General features: G+C 40.3%; 1 protein-coding gene across 1 annotated transcript in view; it reads left to right on the top strand.

The window, feature by feature from the left end:
* Window positions 1-20,255, top strand: part of AGAP1 (ArfGAP with GTPase domain, ankyrin repeat and PH domain 1) — a 696,795-nt gene extending 676,540 nt beyond the window's left edge. Inside the window, exons 17-18 of the mRNA XM_077830624.1 lie at window positions 9,929-10,184; window positions 10,759-20,255. Of these exons, the coding sequence (XP_077686750.1) occupies window positions 9,929-10,184; window positions 10,759-10,962 (460 nt within the window). The 3' untranslated portion in view covers window positions 10,963-20,255. The remainder of the gene's footprint in view (window positions 1-9,928; window positions 10,185-10,758) is intronic.
* Window positions 20,256-21,602: the final 1,347 nt, after the last annotated feature.

The raw sequence follows: 21,602 nt of genomic DNA, 5'->3' as shown, positions 1-21,602 counted from the left end.
AGGGCAGTTGACAGGCAAGGATTACAAATGTGAGTAGCCCAATGTACAGCAAAGCATGGGATGGACTAAGGTCGAAGGAATCACCAAGAACGTACTCCAGGGTTTATAATTCGTTTGTGTATCTGCTGTAAGATAATTTTGTGACTTTCTTTTTATTAAGTAAATTTTTAGTATGCTTTAAAAGTTGCCAGATTGGCAAGGCTCTATCTATATGGGCTGATACATAGTTTCAATGTAAATTTCCCAATGCTACTCTGAGATGAAATAATGTACGCTGTGTCCCTTGAATACATCCATCGCCTCCTAGTGATGACACTGCCTGCAAGAAAAACAAATACGGGGGTGGGGGGGGCCTCAAGAATGTGTTGTGGGTGGGGACATCTGTCTGCCAGGAACTGTTGTGATGGCACCAACTCTGTTCAATTTCTGTGTGCCTTCAAAGAACTATTGGAAGATAACTTTCGTTCACTTCTGTTTTGGACTGGGTTTGAACGATTCTGTGGCCTGTTAGAGATCCCACAAGCCACCCATCTCCCCCCCGCCCCCTCCCCAGTGTTTAGTTTCATTTTATTACAGATTTTTCCAAGCTGTGCATGGAAAAGTGTTATGGTTCGCTGCATTATTTTTCCTTTCCTTGCAGCTGTTGGTAGGACTGTCAAAAAATGACTAGTTGTTTTGGCTTCGATGAGAAGATACCAGCTCTGGAAGGCATCATGGTTTATGAAGTGCATGTCTGACAGAAAATGTGGTTAGATTTGAAACAGGAAAAGACTTAACATATTTATAGGGTTTATAGTTGTCACACTTACAACCTTGTCATTTGTCTTTGATAACTTAAGAAAGCTTTCCTTAGTATCTGCAGTATTCCCTATGCTATGTTGTGTGACTTTTATTTAATCACATACAGAGTAATCCTCAGATGTGATATATTTTATCAAATGTGCCTTAAAAATTATTAGGTTTAGTTGCGTGTGCTGCAATGAAAACACTAAATTTACTGCTGATTTATATAGTGTAGCAGAGTCCACAATTACAGTATATTTATCCAGTTCACTTCATGTCAGTAAGCCTTGATGTCCTGGCCAGGCTGGTAATTAATGTTGTACAGTAGTAACTCCAGCAGGTGTCTAGCACCTGAGGGAAGCTCAGGTTATTTCATGGTATCACTGAAAAACAAAGCTTGAAAATACATGAAATGCAGCTATTTGAAAGACCCGGGTGGTGGTGGAGTGTCAGAAACGAAGTAGATAAGAGGGGCTGGTGTCTTCAGAAAATCAAAAAGATTATTATTAAATGATAGGTAACCTTCAATAAGTGATTAATCTGATAGAATGATTCAAGTCAGAATGATTGTATAAGAAATCACTGCTATTAGGAGCTCCTGAAATTTGTAAGACAAGTTTGTAATGGTATGACTGAAGTACTAAGTACAGTTGTGGAGTTACTGATAGAAAAACTTTTTGATTTGTGGGCTACTGAATCTCTCATGAATGATTTTTTGTTTTGTTAAATATCAAGTGAAAGTTCCAAAACATCAGAAAATGTCTCTTGCATCCTTTTGGTGTGAAGCCCCTTCTTGTTTAAAAAAAAAAAAAAAAAGTTGGGGGAGGGGGCATTTCCATCTGAAAAATAGACCTGTTATTAATGTGAAATAGGGCCTGTATTCATATTCATTATGAAATGAGAATAAACTTGAATTTGAGTAGTTCTGTAACACTGCATTATGAATTTTACACCTCTTCTTTCTAGTAAACTGGAAATAGAACACCATCCTCATCCAGATAGCTTCTCTGCTCACAACAGAGAATAAAAGCATTTCTCAACAAGATTCCCTGCATTGACTGACCCTGAGCTCACTGGCCAAGTATTGTAGACCATGCTTGTCTGCTTATTGCCGCAATACATTTGGATGTTGTCCTGTCCACAGCTTTTCTACGTGGCCCTATTTCATCTGTCTGGTGTATCTAACTGTAACTTTTAAGAAGTAATAAGCTTAATAGGTTGACTTTATTTATTTAATTATCCTTCTCTGTCCTTAAAGTTCATAAAACACCCTGCAGCTTGGCAAAACACTCATAATATTGATCAAGAGCCACAGGAATATTTATTTCCTCTATGCCCTAGTGCACATAAATCCTTGTCCTTTGCTTCCCTTTCTCTGCATGTGGGATTTACAGTGGCCAGTTTCTTAAAGGCTTTTGGTAATTAAGGAATAAATATCCATCGGTCTTTGTTTGCTGTCTGCGGCCCCCTTGTTAGCCAGGGGCCTACATCCCTAGCGGGCCTGTGCTCCTTCCCCCTTAGCAACGCAGCCTAGGAGAGAAGGCATGCATGTGAGGAAGCAGTCAACTGCTAAGCACTTACTTTGCAATAGAGTGGGGTCTTCTCCTGCAGAGAGAGGAAGCCCCCTCTGTTTTCTCAGCATATTGTTCCTAGCTCCTCTTCCATGCCTCTCCTCCCAGTTCCTGCTTTGCTAGAAGCAGGAAGACGCTTTGGAAATTCCTTGCTGCTAGCCCATTCTTCTTACCTTCTCTTCCCCCCACCCCCTTTCCAGTCAAATTTTTTAAAAAATTGTAAATGCCTCCTACCTCCTCACCCTTCCAATGTCTTTGTTCCATTGCTTTTCCCTACGAAAACACTACATTGCAAATTCCAACAAAACCAGGTGATAATTTATCGAATACGGAAACGTATTGTCTTGAATAGCTTTCTTTAAAGAAAATCTGCAGCATGATCTAGTGCCAACATAGCTTATGATGAGGTTGCAGCTTTGCTTGTATGATGCATGTTCCCTACATACTGAATCACTAAGTTAATGACACATCCTGGGATGCTACAGGAGATGCATGTAAAGCCAGTTTTAGGGGTTGTCGAAGGGGCGGGGGGCTTTACTTCACTTTCTTGGAACCGACGCATTATCCTTGTCAGTCTCTGACAGGCTGGCAAGGCTGGACTACTCATGCTGAGTTAGCCAGGTTACAAGAAGTTAAACATTAGTAAACTTGTTAAATATGCAGCCATAAATGGCAAAATAAATGTGACAGACACACTGTGCTTAGGTTTGAGTTGTCAAATATATAAAAGATAGTGAGAACTGAGAGACTGTCTCAGATAAAGCATTATCTATGACAATGAAGGTGTATTGTTTACGTATTTTTGTAAGGTTGGGGGATGTCGGGGGATAAAAATACATTTTAAAATGTTGGTTCTGCAGACTCGCTCTGTATTTTGGCTGGTATGTGAAACAGGCATGATAGTGATTTCTTGATGCAATAAACCACCTCCCACTTTTTGTAGCATTTCTAATACAACTTTGCAACATTCCATTCACCTACTTTCTTGGGATGAATAATTTTAGATAATGGGTGACTAGAATATAATTTTTTTTCTTATCAGTTTAATAAGATTGAGCTTGTAGGTTTTATGCCTGGGCTGGTGAATTCTCATGGCAAGTTCCCTAGGCTTTTCTCTCATACACTGTATTGACTAAACAACAAATTGTAAATTCCCACACTAACACTATTTCTGCTTCCAAAGTGCATGTTATTTCCTTATCTTGCTTTCTGGTTTCTCTACTTAGTACATTTGAGGAGGGAAAATGAGGTTGGAGGTAGAAGTATGGAGGGCAAGTAGGAATGATGCCAGCAATATTAAGCTTTTACCTGGATCAGTGTCAAGTATATAAACTTAAATACCTGATTGAAAAAAGAGCCAAATGATGCAGTAGAAGTGAGTCTGGACTTCTAAATGAGTATTTTATGCTCCAACATACAAGCACACAACACAATCAAGTTCATGAAGCAAAATAATTTTGTCTTAAACAAATTTGCTGTTTCTGCCCTCTCATCCTACCTACTCTGTCCCCCTCCCTTACAATCCCCGGTATGTATGTTTCCATAATAGTGATCTGATGTGGCTGGCAGAGTAATTTAAATAATTGGACATTATCTTGAGAAGCAAGCACCTAATTATATCAGAATAAACTGAGGGTTGAATTTTGTTCCATTTGTCATAAACTTTGGCTCATATACAGTATCAGAAACACGGCATAGTTTTCATTATTCACACTAAAGTGGATTAGAGTTCAGTGATGATGGAGACACATACTAAAGTAAGGAAATTGATGGTGCTTTTTGGTCAAGACTTTGTGCATCATCACTTCCTCGACATAGAGGAACAACATGATAATGATTATTCAGTTGTATCAGATCTTTATATAGACAAGAAGGCTTTAAGTTTATATCAGTAAACTAGGTTCAAATGGATTGGTATTTACCTGAATAAAGGTAAAAGGTGCAAGGGCCACCTAATCTAATTTACTGTACTTCTGCTTGTTGTTGTTAGTGTTATTTGTTTATCCATTAGTTTGTAGCTGATCATTAATCCACCCTGTGCATGTGTGTTTAAAAAAAAAAATAGTACAGTGCAAGTAGGCTATATTTTGAACCAGCAAGGTCATTGAAGAAAGGCTGTGTCCTTCTCAATCACTGCATACTGGGTCAGGCAAGCTAGAGAAGATCCAGACACATCGTATTGTAACATCTCCCAGGAGCTGGCCTTGGCCTGCTCTCTGATCCAGAGAAAAGGATGTTAATGAATTTTGGAAGTCACAGTAAACAAGCAAGCTAATTTTGTTTAAGATTAGGATTTGGCATGCTACAGCTACATCTGGGGTCCCTAGCACAGGCGAGGTTACCCAGAAAGCGGTTAATAGGGTTACAAGTGAAAAGAAGAAGAATATTTATTAGCAGATGTTCAGTTGCACATTTATTTTTAGGGATTGGTTCAGTGTCTTTCTCCTGATTAGTTGCTCTTTCTCTCATTTCCTCTCACTCTTATGCAGTTGATTTATTTAAAGGTATGTCAGCACAGGCTGAAATGAAGTACTATGCCTCCTCTTTCTGCTTATTGCTGACCGTTCCAATCATTCATTTTTTAGCTCATTAGCTAACGGGGGATGTGAACAGTGGTCCTCCAGGGGATTGGAATGAGGTTAAGTGATCTACTGCTGACAACTCTGCTCTTGGACTGGCCTTCCTTTGGGAAAATGAAAACTCAACCAGGACAAGCTGTGGATCCCAGAAATGAAATTGTGACATCAGAGAAACAGTTACACTATTTATGTCTTAGTGTCATAATTCCTAGGGTGAGCAGGTACAGTGAAGCCAAAATAGTCTTCCAGGAAAATCCTGAGAACTTTCCGTTTTAAATTAAATCACTCACACCAAAGGAGAGAGAGCCTGTATTAGGGGAAATATAGCAGGAGAGGATGTCTGTGAAGCTTTCTGGATTTTTACTCAAAAGAGTAATAATTCTGAAGTTTGAATGCACCGACCCAGGGGAGTGTGGGGAACACACTGCCAGCTCCAGACAATGATCATCTAATCAAAGATAGTTTCCTATAGGAATACCCAAATGGAATGTCTCACTTGTGCTCCATTTTGCACATTGGTTGTGTTTGGAACCTCACTTGTCATCAGAGGTCAGAAATGAGCTGCCCCAGGGTGTGCTAAACTTTTAAAGCCTTTTTATTTGTGTTTCATAGAATCATAGAATATTAGGGTTGGAAGGGACCTCAGGAGGTCATCTAGTCCAACCCCCTGCTCAAAGCAGGACCAATCCCCAACTAAATCATCTCAGCCAGGGCTTTGTCAAGCCTGACCTTAAAAACTTCGAAGGAAGGAGATTCCACCACCTCCCTAGGTAACGCATTCCAGTGGTTCACCACCCTCCTAGTGAAAAAGTTTTTCCTAATAGCCAACCTAAACCTCCCCCACTGCAGCTTGAGACCATTACTTCTCCTGCGGGGGAGGGATAGCTCAGTGGTTTGAGCATTGGCCTGCTAAACCCAGGGTTGTGAGTTCAATCCTTGAGGGAGCCATTTAGGGATCTGGGGCAAAAATTGGGGATTGGTCCTGCTTTGAGCAGGGGGTTGGAATAGATGACCTCCTGAGGTCCCTTCCAACTCTGATATTCTATGTTTCTATCATTCTGTCATCTGCTACCACTGAGAACAGTCTAGATCCATCCTCTTTGGAACCCCCTTTCACGTAGTTGAAAGCAGCTATCAAATCCCCCCTCATTCTTCTCTTCCGCAGACTAAACAATCCCAGTTCCCTCAGCCTCTTCTCATAAGTCATGTGTTCCAGTCCCCTAATCATTTTTGTTCCCCTCCGCTGGACGTTTTCCAATTTTTTCAAATCCCTCTTGTAGTGTGGGGCCCAAGACTGGACACAGTACTCCAGATGAGGCCTCACCAATGTCGAATAGAGGGGAACGATCACGTCCCTCGATCTGCTGGCAATGCCCCTATTTATACATCCCAAAATGCCATTGGCCTTCTTGGCAACAAGGGCACACTGATTGCTCTTCCCATGGCTTCCTGCTAGAACCCTCAAGTGGAATTTTGGGAATCCTTAACCAGGCCGGTCATTAACATCATGTGGTATTCAGATGAAAATTTCTGTGTTATTCATCAGGAATGTACTTAAAATAGCTATTGTCTGTCTGGATAACAGGCTGACACTTTCTCTCCAGTATATTCCCCCAAAAACTACTGTGTCTAGAATTGTTTTGAAATAGTCTTGCAAACTAGAAACAATTATTGACATTGAAGTATCTTCCATCTGAGGATCTCAAGGTGCTTTACAGACAGTAAGGACAAGATTCTGCCACACTTACACACCCTGAATTGTATCTTACTCCACAAATAGTCCCACTAATTTCAGTGGGACTACTTAAAGAGCAAGGCTCTACTCAGTCTGAGCGAGGGTAGCAGAATCTGGCCCTAATGTAATTAAGACTCTCAGTACTCATAAGAGATAGGTGAGTATTATGCATGTTACACATGAGGAGATGGAAGTAAAGTAAAATTAAGTAACCTGCTCAAGGTCACACAGCAAGGCAATGACATGACACAGTGGCAGAGTCTAATATAGAATGCAGAACCCTGCTCTTGCAAGTAGACTCCCATTTCCTGAATATCTTGGATTACCAGTAACTCTAGCCATTGCCCAGCTCTGCAATAGATTTAGTGAAGTTGCACAGAATTCTGATCACAGCATACAGTAAGAGTCAGAGAGAGAGACAGTGGTTTGTGTCACGAGGTTATGTAGCAGTAGAAATCTTTAAGAGAGGGATCGGTTGCATCCTGCACTTTGCCTTCCCCTGCTAAGCCAACAGGACAGCAAGGGTGGATGGCCTGTTCCCACCCCCACAGACAGACCCTATTAATGGATTACCCATAATAACCTAACAAGTTTGTGGTCTGTCCTCGTTACCCTTTTTGAAACAGTGTGATCATGTGGTCCCAATTTGGAGCTTAGGGGCTCATTCCTGGTTCCCCCAGGCCATCCAGACATGACAGGATCTCATTGTGTGATAAGCCTTTGCATCACTATCCAGCAGCTTTTTTTTTCATATGCGTAAGATACACATTTTTAGAAGAGTTAATGTTTCTCAGTAAAAACCGCTTTTGGAGCGTATGTAAATGCTGTGGAGGAAAAATAGATAAACTGTTAAAAAATAGTGTAAACATAAAATACATTCTCATGAATTTTGTAAAACTTTGGCAGCCTAAGGCTCTGAAAACGTCCAGCTGATTCTGGCACTTTTAGTTGCTGCTTCTGTACACACTGAGGTATCAGCTCTCATGGGTCTGACTGAAGTTATGCTCATCTTTAATAAAAACAAAACAAAAATCCTTTTTCTCATAGCTGGATTGTGAGTAGAATAGAAGGTTTGTTTAAAATAGCTTGTTTCTCTGAACAGAGAGCAATTTCTGTTCAAGTCACGATTCCCACAACTGATGCCACAGCTGGGATTGGAACCGTGAACACCTGTTGCAGAAACAACTGCAGGTTGCTGTTGCTGACAGTCACCAGTGCCCTTTAAATTTAAGTCCTTAAATTTAAGATTTTAAAGTTTTGTTGTGGAGCAGATGGGTAGAAGCAGCTCTGGAAAAAAATTGGATGTATGATTTTAAGAGGTATAAATTGACTGTCCCCTGACTTAGGCAGTGGTCCCACAATAACACTGTGAAATGCACTTAATCTGGGAGTCCTGCCCATTTTATAAGGGTAAATGATATATTTATAAAATATTTTGTACATTACACACATTTATTTTTAACAAACATTAAAACATTTTAAATGAGGCTTACCAAATACTGTACCTGCTTGCTCCATTGACTTGGAGATGTACAAGACCTGGATAAATAATAGTTTTACAGCCATCTATGGTTATTTTTTAAGAGTGCATAGAATACCAAAATGGCATCATGTGACACAACTCCACAGAATTCATGACATTTTAGGCAGCTGGAGCTATGCTATTCCATCCTTCTCACAGCATTGGTACTTGTTGGATTTGATTTTATTTGTACACAACAGCACAAGATAAGTGGAGTATTAACCTTCCCTCTCAATGTATGTTTGTGTCACAAGGTTAACAGTATTCAGAAGTTTTCTCTCGTGGTGAATGTTTTAAGTACTCCTTTTCTTTTTTTAAAATAGAATGTACTATCAAGCATCAGCATCACAGGCTATTTTTCAGCCCCCAAGATGGTTTCACTATTATTCAGTGTGTGGTGATCGTTTGAAGGATTGTCCGAGCCATAATTTTTGGAATAAACTGAAAAATTTATAGTTTTTTTTATGGGGAAAAATGACTGTATATTGCAGTTATAGGTTGACTTGTCATTTGTGTAGAAAAGTGCATGCTTTGGAAAGCTTTGCATGAAAGCATCCAGAGGGGTCAATGTAAGGTCACTCCACATGTACCAGGAAGTGATGCAAAACTAATCCAGATTTGCTGTTGGAACTATCTGTTTACATAAGTATTTAAAAACAGATTAGGGCTAACCTGACACTAGATTACTGGGAGTAGTGTAAACACTGCTGAAAGGTGTAAACAGAGCTTTTCTTTCTGTACTTGAGAGGGAAAAAATGTCACCAGTAAGTAGTTGTCCTACTAGGTGCTATATATAGGTTTCACAGGATAGACAGATTACCATGTAGATACCTGAAGTATTAGGCAAAGGGCACCTGTCAATGGGAATTTGCCTGTGACCACGTCCCCCAAAGCACATCAGTGTGTTTTGAAAAGTTTTTAACAGAAATTGGAGTTACTTGTAAAATGTGGCATTATCCTACAATATAAATGTATCTAGGAAGCTTTTGGTGCTTACTTGGTACAGTGAGAGGAAATGATGCTTCAAAGTACTGAGATTTTCCTTAAAAAACAAAAACCTCCTGAACCTCTGTCCCATTGTGAAACAAACTGGGATGCTGTTGTTCAGTGGCCAAACCTTACAGAATGAAAAAGCAAGGCAGTATCTTTCATTAATTTCCCTTTTCTTTCTTTAGATGCAAGCAGAAGTCAGTTTGTTCGTGGGAGTGAACTTTGAGGAATTTAGTGCTGCCACTGGCTACATCTAGCCCCACTGCAGGCAAATTCTGTGCACACTTCCCTGTGTAGCTTTACCAGCACATCTCAATCCTGACCTGGAGCTCCGCTTGGCTGCTCCAGTCTTGGGCCTCTCTTGAGTAGAGATGGTCGGTTTTGCTGACCTATGCCAAACTGCATGGCACCAAACTTGTTCCACTTGTGGCCCAAGGCATGCTTGAGCCTCTGTTTCTGGAGGTGAAAGGCTGGTCCATGAACCCAGTATGTAATGTAGCTCTCCGGACAACCGGGTGAGAAATGTGTAAGTGTAATAAATTTTGTCGCAAGTGTAAGGCATAAACTAAATGTTTCAGAAAGAAGCTTTTTTGCTGACATTTACAAGAAGAAAATGTTTTCTTGCTAATTAGCCTCTCTGTATGGCAGTGGTTTTTTTGGATTGTTTGTCTCCAAAGGTGAATATATAACATCACACAAAGGCAATGGAACCAGTTTTTGAATGGCATGTTTCTTTTTGCTTCTCTAGGGAAGAAAAAGAGCGCTGGATACGTGCTAAATATGAACAGAAGCTCTTCCTTGCACCGCTGCAGTGCCTGGAACTTTCTTTAGGCCAGCATCTGCTACAAGCTACAGCTGATGAGGACTTGCGGACTGTCATCCTGCTCCTGGCCCATGGAACCCGGGAAGAAGTGAATGAGACCTGTGGAGATGGGGATGGGCGCACAGCCCTTCACTTGGCATGTAGGAAAGGAAATGTAGTGTTAGTTCAGCTCTTAATTTGGGTAAGTAGCTGCCTTGTGGTGTTGGGTATGCAGTGCTGAGTTACGTTTCACTCGTCCCTATTGTCTAGCAAACATTACTTCAATATGGCCTTTCAAAATACTGCTATGAGCATATTCCAGTGAGGTGCTCAAAGTATCTCCCTCTTTTCCTTAGTCTAAATGTTCCTGTTCCTTTCAAATGATGGCACTTAAGCCTTCTTGGAGATCACTTGCAAAATGTGTCTTTTTCCACATCTGTTTAAATGTGGTAAAAACTGGAGTGAGGCACGGGAGATGGGGAGAGGGATAGGTGCACACACTATGGAAAATCCACATAAAATGCAATGGTGAGAGAGTATTTGCATGACCGGCAGCAGGTGAGGCTCTTCCAGTAGAAAGCTGTATGTGCATGAAGCATGTTTGTCATGTTTAGATTTACAAACCCTTCAAATAAGGAGCGTCTATCTTTGAGAATTTCTCTCCATCCGTCGCACCCCTCCCCTTAAACTCAGCTCTAGCTGTGCTGTTTTCTTTCACTCCATTTTAACGCTGTGTTAGCAGCAGGGTCTCAAATGACATTTGTTTTTTTCCACAGTATGGCGTGGATGTTATGGCCCGTGATGCCCATGGGAACACGGCTTTAGCCTATGCCAGGCAAGCCACAGGCCAGGAATGCATTGATGTTCTCCTGCAGTATGGCTGCCCTGATGAGCGCTTTGTCCTGATGGCTACTCCCAATTTGTCCAGGAAGAACAATAACAGGAACAACAGCAGTGGAAGAATGCCCACCATCATCTGAGGAACGTGCTCATTTCTTCACTGACCTGAGTAACATCCGCAGCCTCATACTGCTCCATTTTCTTCACAGCTCTGACCTGTGAGTCTTATACCTCCGCATCTCCCCTTTCCCCTCAATCTCTGTCCTCTCCAGAAAAATCACATCTGGACAGTGTGAAGTGACCAGAGGAGAAAAGGGGGCTGCAGAAACCATTTATTTTAATAAAAGGTCTTGAATAAGGAAAACTGAAAAAGAGAGGGTTTGTGAGAGAGAGTGGTTGTGAGGTCTCTAATTATAGCACGACATGGGACCATTTTACTAGTTGTCTTTAGACAGAGGCTCTAGAAGTGTTGAAAGAGAGGTTGGAGGGAGAAGAAAGAAGAAATGGTAACTTTCCTTAACTGACAGTTAAGCATATCAGTACATTTCACCTCTACCAAACGGAACACTTGGATTTCATTCTCTTCTCCGAAGAGCTTGACGGCATAAATCAGAAGCAAGCACAGAGTTTGTCAGGTTTGAAGTTCCTATGATGGTATGTGTCAAATCAGTTGTAGCTAATCTGTCCAGGGAGAATACTGGCTTCATTACACTTGTATAGTTGAGTTCTTCCAGCATTACTGCTGTTTAATAGAACATGATTAGTCATCACGGAGAAAAAAGCATATTAGCTGAGGAGGTAGTTACATGGCACGCTTCGGTGATTGCTTGGATGTGATTGCAATATTCTTAGAAGCATCATATTATCTCAGACATGTTCTTTCAAGCCCTTGGAGCCCTCCTTTCTAAATTCACTGTCATAATTTAGTATCTGTTTAATTTTTCAGTCCAAAGAGAGGAAATCGGTTGCTGAGTGTTATTTGACTGCAGTCTCCTTGGTGTAAAAACAAAATGGAAAAAATAAATAAGAATAACTATGAAACACAAAAAGAAATAATGAATACTGCTAAGGAAAAACATTTCAAGTACATTTAGTAAAATAAATAAATGCATTAAAGGCTACTATTTTTTTCAGTCACAAGAAATATGTTATGTCATTTTGCCAAGTAAGTGTGTTGAGTTTTTTGATCTCTCTTGTGATGCATTGCCTAAATTATACAGATTTTGTATTGTGTCTTTAGATTATATGTATGTAAAATCTATTTGAATAAACAAGTTCATAAATATGCATTGATTTTTGTACAGACAAATGACACCTCTGTTAATTTATAAAGTATAATGGATGTGAACGAAATAATGTGCAAGTAGTTAGGATCTGAGGTTTACAGATAATTGCACATTGAAAATATTCCCAGCAGTGAACTGTATTTCCATTTGTTTGATGCAAACCTTTGAAGAACATATCGGAATGAGAGGATGGCATATTTGGCTTACCAAAAAACGGTGTACAGAATCTATTAGGAAGAAAAGGAGGATGTCTCTCAGTAGCGTAAACATATTTTACTTTAGAAGCTATGATGCTTTCACAGACCGAGACACAGCCTGGGGGCGGGAGGAGAGATCAGATTTGTCTAATAGCTAAACTTAATGTCATTCTCTGAGGTGGGCATGGCCTGGCTCCTTTGACTCTCAACTTGGCTGCTTTATGGTGCAACAATGATTTGTGGAAGGAGTTTGGACAGTTCATCCATCTGCCAGTTTTAATACTCGATTCAATATTTTGATAGCACTAGACTGATGCTGGTTTCTGAAGTCTTCTAAAAACTGAAATTGTGGCACAGAGAAGTAGATTGCAAGGTTTCTGGCAAAAAGAGAAGTGATTTTTAAGTAGCATATGGTAATATGAAGGTGGGAGAAGGGTGTATTTCAGAGAAAGTTGAAATCTGATCCGAATCGTGGCAGAGGAACAAGTGCATGAAGTTGGTCAGGTGCACACAGCACACAAATTTGCTCATCTGCCTGATCTTCTTGTATTTCATGAGTTTCTGCACTTCCTGGGGCTCTGTATGTCTGTTCAGGTCAGAATGGGAAAAGAAAATAATAAAATGTATGTGGACAAAATGCGGAGGGGGGGATTTTATATCCCATGGGTATCCAAAAGGGGCAGGTTTGGCCCAAAAGCCATAGTGATCAGGTGAGAGAAGCCCCAAGGGCTCAAGCAGGTGGACATTGATGGGCTTTCCTGGTCCTTTAGAATTCTGCTTTTATGCTTTGTTGCAATAGGGGCATTTAAAGGTGAATGGAAAAAGCTTTTAGTGTTCATTTTACCAGCCTAAGCTGGCAGCATCATGGGTGCACATGTGCATTCAAAATGATAAAGCTATTTTTTGTTTTTTTTAAAGTAGTTTGCATCATGGTGCCTTCTTTACTCACAATCTGCCGTCTGGACTTAGATATTGACAGTTGTCTTCCTCCAACCTTGGATGACTTCGCTAACATCTAGAACCGAACATGAAACTGCACACTCAGCATTCTGCTGCTGGGTGTTGGTGATTTTACCATCTGTGGCAGGCGACTCAGTAACCTGATCTCAAGTCTCTTGGCAGGCCGGTGAAGTAGAAATTGAGAGTCTGATTTCCAAAAGTGCTAACCAGCCCGCCTCCGTTTAAAATACTTGGTTTTAAAACAAGTTGCCATTTTTAAGCCTACAACACAAATGCTTTTTCAAAGCTGGTATTCTTCTAGGTTTAAAATGCTTTTCCATTCACCTTTCAATTATCTCTTTAAACCAATCTTCCTAGCATGAAACACACAAGGGCATTGAGAAATAAGGGGAACCGGGCTAAATTGTAACAGGTTTCTGACATTGTAGAGGTCCATCATATCCTTCTGTGGTAAAGGAGGACATTCAGAAATTGTAGCAAAGGAGTCTTTAGAAAAGGAAACTCTACTGTATCATAGGAAGGATGGTTTATTCAGACAAACAGAATATTAACACACTACTTTAGATAAAGCAGTAACACAGTTGTGTTTAAATTAGCACATCTTTTTCATAGACATATTAGTAAGGGATGATAATAGCAATGTAGACCAGTGCTTTTGTAGAATATGAGATAGCTTACCTCTTTCTAGTGGCATATCCCAAAAGTCAAGGGATGTCTGCAGGGAAGATATACAGCCCATCCACTTGGTGGCATTCTCTGTGAAAGACTGGGAAGGCCACCCATACATTGTCCCTGGAGACAATGTAATGCTTACTAGATGTGGAAGGCTTGTCATTGCTTTGATAGATGTGGTTTAGGCCCTGACAAAGCTATGTTTTTTGTGCTATCTAATATGCATACCTGTAACCAATTCCCCCTCGCCTCCCATTGAGATGTGAGCAGTAGCAGAAGTGTTAATGAGGCACAAGCTACCATATGTGAGCAGATTCAGGTATATTTGTCTCCCAGGAAGTTTGCATCCTCAGGTACATATTCAAGGAAGATTGGTCAGAAATGGCTGGAAAGGGGTAAGGCATTGCTTGGCCTTTGGTCTCTAGGACTCACCGTGAGAGGCAATGTGACAAGATCAGGCCAGTGTGAATACCATCCCCTGCTTGTTGCTAGCTCTCTGTCTTGTACAATGTAATTAATATGCACTGTACTTAAAGAAACAACAAAAATCTTCTTACCTGGTGTTCCAGTCTCTCTCCTAAGTTTAAAGCTAAGAAAAGTCTCATGTTTTCCTTTGTAAGATAGACCCCATTTTACTTCCTTCACACACTAGGGTACAAGGTGCCCAGAGCTGATGTTTAACAAATATTAGCACCTGTTAGTCATCTCCCAGATATCCAGCAGACCTAGTCTGACTTGGATTGGCATTAGAAACTGAGATTTGTTGACACTACGCGCTTATAGGTGATGTGGTAGCATTTTGCAGAGGGTGATCCTGACCCCACCAAGACATTGAAACACAAAGGAATACAGTAAGACTTCTAGACTCCATGGTAATTGTTTTTACACTGATTCTGCTCTTTTAACCTGTCCACTTCAGTTCCTCACTTTTGCTTTTAGCCCCTCTTCTTGCAATTCTGGAACCCACTTGCCAGAATGTTTACGTCTTTTGAGCATGTTAGGAGCAACTTAAAAACCAATTGAAGGCCAGGCAATAAGAAATCCCAACAGAAACATGCTGGGGAGCTAAATCTTCTCAAATAAATATTTCTCAAATAATGGAGATCCATAATGTCACCCATTCAACCCTTTTCCTGCTCCCACTATCTTCTTTCCTATCTCCTCTGCAGTTTATCCACAAGTAATAAGACACTAAAATCAAAGCCATCTTTGCTTTTAGCATTGGCGTTTCCATTCTATTTATTTGAATCCAATTGCTGTTGAACCATAGAGATGAGCCTGATGTACAACACTGGGGTCTTGATGTTCCCAGAGTTTGGAAGGCTGTGTTTCATCTTGTAGACAGAGGGGCCAGATCCAAACTTCTGGAAAGTTTTAGGATTTTCCAGATCAAGGGGTTTGGTCAGGGATCCTCTCTGTTTAATAGATTTCAGTTTTATTGCTAAATGGGGGCAGAAGAATAAATGTGTCTTGAAAGTGTTGGTGCATTCTGGTTCACATGCCATTTAGAAAGCTGTTTAACTATTCATTGGGAAAGGGAGAAGATTTTTAGGCATTGCTACTTAGGTACAGTGTATAACTGCTGTGTAAATATTAATACTGTTTATTTTGCATCTCTTTCCCCCACCGCCTTCAATTATACTTTGTAGGGAGCAAAGAGCTTCCCCTTCACTTGATATGAGATTTGCTCATGGGAAGGGGAAGTTGAGTAAAATAGGAAAGAAGCTAGAGAGAGAATACATAATGTTAAATACACTCCCCTAACAATTGTATCTAGCACTACAATGTACCGTTATTCATGGGGTCTGCACTGAGGGTCCAATTTGTTGCTATTTTCATCTTTTATATTTGTAAGGTGATCAGTGAAGTAATGTGTGGGTTTAATAAAGTAGTAGTAGCTAAGACAAGCACAGATTTCACAAAAGATTTCTAAATAAGTGGATTCCTTCACTACTGTCTCGGGGAGCCATGTTTGCACCCCAAGAGGGAACAGGTGTTCATTCAAGCTATTGCTACTCTACTTTAAGAATGCAAATGTAGGGGGATCAAATTTGGGGCAGTTTAGTCCTTGCTTGGGAAAATGCTGATGATTCCCTTGTTCATGTTTTATATTAAAGCACCTTTATTTTCCCACAGTGAGCTGCTTTTGTCATTAGTGTGGGGGATCTCTGACCTTTGCTTCATTAGTCTCGGACCCCTGATTTATTTTAACTTCTCTTCTTCCATTTTTGTAGATTTGTCATTTAGAAAGGCAATCTTTGGCATTTTATCTGTTTGCTCCATGTAAAAGCACTCCAGGTCACAATGCTTTTTGATGAAAGAATAAAACAACACTAATAAATCTCAAGTTTGAAGTTGTGTTTTTCAGATCAGGGTTTACCTCTTGCATATTGAACTACAAGAAGAAGAGTGGTTCAGTAGTTTTAGTTTGAAAGGGCTCTCCCATTTGGAAAAGATACAGATTACAGAGCCAATTATACAAGCCGTCGATTTGTCATGTGACCATGTCCGGTTTGGTTGTCATGAGCCAGGTTTATTTTAGGCCACTGGTGCTCCCGTCTCATGGCGCCAAGTTTCATTTGACTGAGTTCACGTCACATATTTTAACCAGAAGGAGATAAGGGGGTTTCAGCAGCAATTAGTCATTTTGGGTACATCCATTGGGAATTTCAGAGGGCTGGGTGCCCAACACGCTCTGAAAATAGGGCCCTCAGACTGGGCCCCCAAAATCGCTAGTCGCTTTTTTGGAAATCATGGCTTTTGCTGTTTTATTTCATGTGACAGCAATATGTGGGTGAATTCATTCCCTATACTTGTCCTCTGAGCATTTTAGGGACTTTTGTTTAATGGGCAGATAAAAATAAACATCCTTCAATGTTTTAACATGGTTAGCTTTCTTATTTACATCTAACGTTTCCAGCACATCCACTTGACAAAGGTGAGATTCACTGACTCTCAAAAGTTTCGTCTTCTCTTTTGGCCGCCAACCGCTGGGTGTTTGTATTGAATGCCCACTGCTCAAAGTTCTAACAGCTGAGGTTTTGTCAGTGCTCCAGAGCTAGTCACTTTCAGTGTAGTATGAATGTTAGATTAAAATGTGAGGGAGAAAGTGGTGTGGGGTGTTATAAAAGTTTTATTGGCATGAGTTTGGAATGACCGTATCATTGACCAGCAGTGATAACACCATCAGGTACTTTATGTGGCCACATATTTTACAGAAAAACTGATCAATGATTTCTGGTTTCTGCAAATATCAATGGTACAATTTTTCTTGTATCCTTCCACCTTTAAAGCTAAGTTGTCTAAGTCAAGGTGGAGGATGGGAAAAAGGAATACATTTTAGAAACCTCTTGAAATTGTCTAAAACTTTTTATAAGTCATAATATTGCGGCTTTAGTCTGAAATTTCGTGTCTTGTCACAGCTATAAACAGATGCTCTATCTGATTAGAAAATTGGGTCAGTCCTTGCTCCTCTCCAGTAGCATTTAATCTTTTCCTAGTCTTGATGGACCACAAGATATGGGACCTTAAACCTGCCACTGGTGGAGGACTTAACATTGCCCAAACTGTGGATAAGGCCAGTGTAATTCTCAAAGCTAATTCGACAGTTAAGGTGGGGGGAATGTGCAGCAGGTTAATTGTGGGGTTTTTTTCTTATACAAATGTAATGGTGGTTGTTTGGCAAGCAGCTCAGTGATTTGGAATCTTAGAATGAGACCCAGTAGAGTTAGATTATTACTGGGCAGAGTGCAGGAGAAACTGGCAAAGTTGCAAGATATAGGCAATGGATGGATACTACTAAATGTATGAAACAAAAATATTTTGCAGTCTGTGTATGCATATGTTAATATATACATATATGCTATATATAACACATGCGATATAATTTTATATATAGTGTGTGTACATATATTTACATATATGCAAATCTATAGTGAGTGCCAGGGTTTCAGTTAGGTGTGCATAACTGTGCACATTTTCACATTCCTAATTTATATGCGTGAATATGTGCATGCATGAAGCAGGTGTCTGCAGGCATAAATGAGGCATGGACAGAACTGTGGCCGCCCAGTCAACAGTATACACTGTGTATGTGGATATAATTAGGCAGAACGAGACATAGACAGTGGTACTTTTGGGTGCCCATTGAACGTAGGGGGCTCTTAGTTCAGATGATGGTGAGGCAGACAACTGGTTGTGAGCATCGATTCAGCTCATTCAGAAGACTCCTTCAAACTATAGGTGCACGCAGTGTCTTTATCAAAAAAACCCCAAACTCACCACTCGTCGCGGGATATGCCAACTCTACCGTGATTTAAAATGGCATAGTCAGCCCACTGGGTTAACCGCTGCGGCCTAGGCAGCCATAGTGGTGTGTTTCTATTCTATGAAAGATGAGCAAAATTCTAGGGTGGGAAAAAGATGCAAAAGTTGAGAGCGGGCTCACCAGTCAGAAGCCGATTTCGATATATATAATTATGGGGAAAGTGCTGAGAACTTCAGCTGGCTGGCTGAATTGAACTCTGAGAATGACAGTCTGGCCTTCTGCAGCTGTTTTAAATTAATGCCATTTGACGTCTTACTGCCACTTACGTAATGTGTGTGTGGTGTAGGTATATAGCATAGTTCAGGAATCCACTCTGAGGAAGATGTTTAAAAGAGCTCTCTCCAAGTTGATAGTTTCCTTAGACCTCTCCCTGCCCTTCCCTTCCCATCTTTGTTAGCTAAATTGTGGCAGTATATTAGTTTCTGAAGAGATTGTAAGCATTGACTCTAGGGTATGTTAAGGCACTGCATAATAGTGGGCAGTGCATAAATATTAGATCGTGATTCACACCATTGCTTTCCGTGACCATTTCAGTTTATAATCGTGGTAGGGGAAATAAGTTAAAGAGAGCTCAAACCTGATAAGGTAAAGATGCTAGTTCTCTGCAGTGAAGGGAGGTATGTTGGAAAACACAGCTGTGGGGGTGTAATATTTTTTTAAATTTTTTCCCTTTCTTATACCTAAAAATCCTCTAGGATGGGATAATTCTTCTTCAAAATGACTGATGTATTCCAGGCTTGAACTGGATTCAAGATGCACATTGCAGGTCTGCACTGCGTCCACTGGAGTCATTTTGCCAATCCACAGATAAAGTCTGACTGAAGTGTCTCTAAAGCACAGCCCTCTCCTCTGTGGAAATATAAGGATTCCTGAGCCACAGAATGAGGGATACAAATTGGTCCAATCAACTTTATTTTTTTTTAGGCTAAAGAAAACTTCAAGATAGTTTTTAATTGTTACACAGTTTGTACAGACTGCACAAAGTGAGAGGGAATATGTGGACTGATGGTCTTTTTAAACACTTGTTAGGGAGTTGTGCTGTTTAGAAAAGATTCGATAGCTCTTTGTAGTTTCTCACTTCGTCTCTCCTAGATTTAATGATTGGTGTGAGCCCAGTCCTGCAGCCTTTACTGTGGCAATCCTTCCATTGGCTCCAGTGGGATTTAAGCACAACCTTAGGTACTTTGCTGAATCAGAGCCTGAGTAAGGGCTGCAGAATCAGGCTGTAAATCACAAAGGGCTAAATTCTGGACTCATTGAAGTCAAGGGGAGTTTTGCCCCTGAGATCAGAATTTAGCACTCAAGCCAGCCAGCATGGCTTATAAGATTCCCATTGTTTTGGAAGACCCATTGACCACCAGTTTGTGGTGGTTAAATATTTGAGTTTTATACCCTTCCTGAATGCAAACCTTAGATTTTTAAACTGTTTTACTGTTCTCTCCCACTCAGCCATCAAACCCTTTAGTTTCCCTGCATTGTCACATTGGCATGTTTCTTAAAGTGGGGTTTGGGGGAGGGGGGAAGGGAGCAGGTGAATGGTGATGCCTGAGAAATGTTTCTTGGGTAGAGGCAGGAAATGCCTAGCACACAGCAGACTTTATAGTGTGTTTTTTCTGTTTCTGTAAATAGTCATGTATAAATGACAGAGCAGTGTGGAAATTATTAAAAGAAAAAAAAAGTCTCTTCTGTTGTTGTTTTTATATTACCTCATTCAGCAAGTTTGTTTTACAATGACGCAATGATGCTTTATTTATATTGTTTGTACTGTAATTAAAACAATTGACAGACATTTCACTTTGCTTGTTGTTTCATATGATCTTGTTTTGATTAAATATGCTGGTTTGTATTATGTTTCCCCTCAACCCTTGCTCCACCTTGAGATTTTTGTGTCAGCTGTACAGTATTCTGAGTTTTTAAGAAAAATGTAAAGTAATGCAGAGAGGGACTGCCATACTGTATAGGTCTCTTTCTAATAAAGATGACAAAACATATCTGTCATGGCTTTGGTTCTTTGCCTTAGTCTTCACCACAGAGCATGTTGGGAGATAACTACTCAGAACACCTGTCAGGCATGGTCCAAATATATTCACTCCTCTCTCCGCACCAGGAGCTGGAGAAGATGGCCTCTTGAGGGCCCTTCCAGCCCTACATATCAAGATTCTACTTTTTCCTGTTATGAATGATAGGAGATACTTTGATTTTATTAGAATTATTTGGAAGGGTCAGCTAAAGTAGCACATAAAGGGACCACTGGTCGACATAATTTATGTTTAAAGTCCTTTGACAAGGTTCCTCACAAAGGCTATTGAAGAAGCTAAGTAGGCATGGGGTGAAAGGCATGGCTCAAAAACTATCTAAACGTAGTAAGTGGTGTGTTTTCATCATGACAAAAGTTAGAAGCAGAATACCACAATGTTCCTTACTGGGACCAGACTGTTTGTTTTTATTAATGCTCTGCGAAACAGGCGGGCAGTGAGGCAGCAAAACTTGCAGATGACACAAAATTATTTGATTAGTCAAGTCAACGGATGACTATGAGGACCTAATCGAAGTAGGTGGATGGGGCAACACCATAGCAGATTAAATTCAATATTGATGAATGCAAAATTGTGCAAGTTGGAAGGAAAAACTGGAACTACTCATGGACTTTACTAGGTAATAAGTTAAATATCAACTCAGGAAAGGGACCTAGGAGTCATTGTGGACAGCTCGAAGAAGACTTCTGTTCAATGCGCCACTGTGGGTGGAAAAATCCAATAAAATGTTAGGATGCATAAAGAAAGAGGTGGAGACTAGCATGGGAAATATAATGCCATTATATAAATCGATGGCTTATCCTTAGCTGGAATACTGTGTTCATTACCAGTTATCCTATCTTAAAAAGGATATTGCAGAAAGAGAGGGGGCCCAGAGATGAGCCAGGAGAATGGAGAAGCTCTCATGTGAAGGGAGATTGAAAAGATTGAGATTGTTTACCTTAGAAAGACAAAAAAGAGGGGACATGATAAAATTATTCAAAATAATGACTGGTATAAAGAAGGTGACATATAGTAGCCATGTCTCCTGTCGGTTGTCATACATTGGTCTAATTTCAGTTGTTGGGCTCTGTGTATGGGTGCTGAGTTGGTGCCCTGTGATATGCAAAAGGTCAGACTAGATAACCTAGTCTTAAACTGTATGGTTCTAAGGTGGATTTCTTTTCTCCCATTGACGTAGCAAAAGAATAACCGGACATGCAATGAAATTGAAAGCCATCAAATTCAAACCTGATAAACAGACATACATTTTCACACAGCACATAGTTAAGCTGTGAAACTCATTGTCACATGATGTTAATG

This window comes from Eretmochelys imbricata, chromosome 11 (assembly GCF_965152235.1).
Source record: "Eretmochelys imbricata isolate rEreImb1 chromosome 11, rEreImb1.hap1, whole genome shotgun sequence".
Lineage (NCBI taxonomy): Eukaryota > Metazoa > Chordata > Testudines > Cheloniidae > Eretmochelys > Eretmochelys imbricata.
The sequence above is the reverse complement of the archived record's forward strand: the minus strand, read 5'-3'. Positions and strand labels throughout refer to the sequence as shown.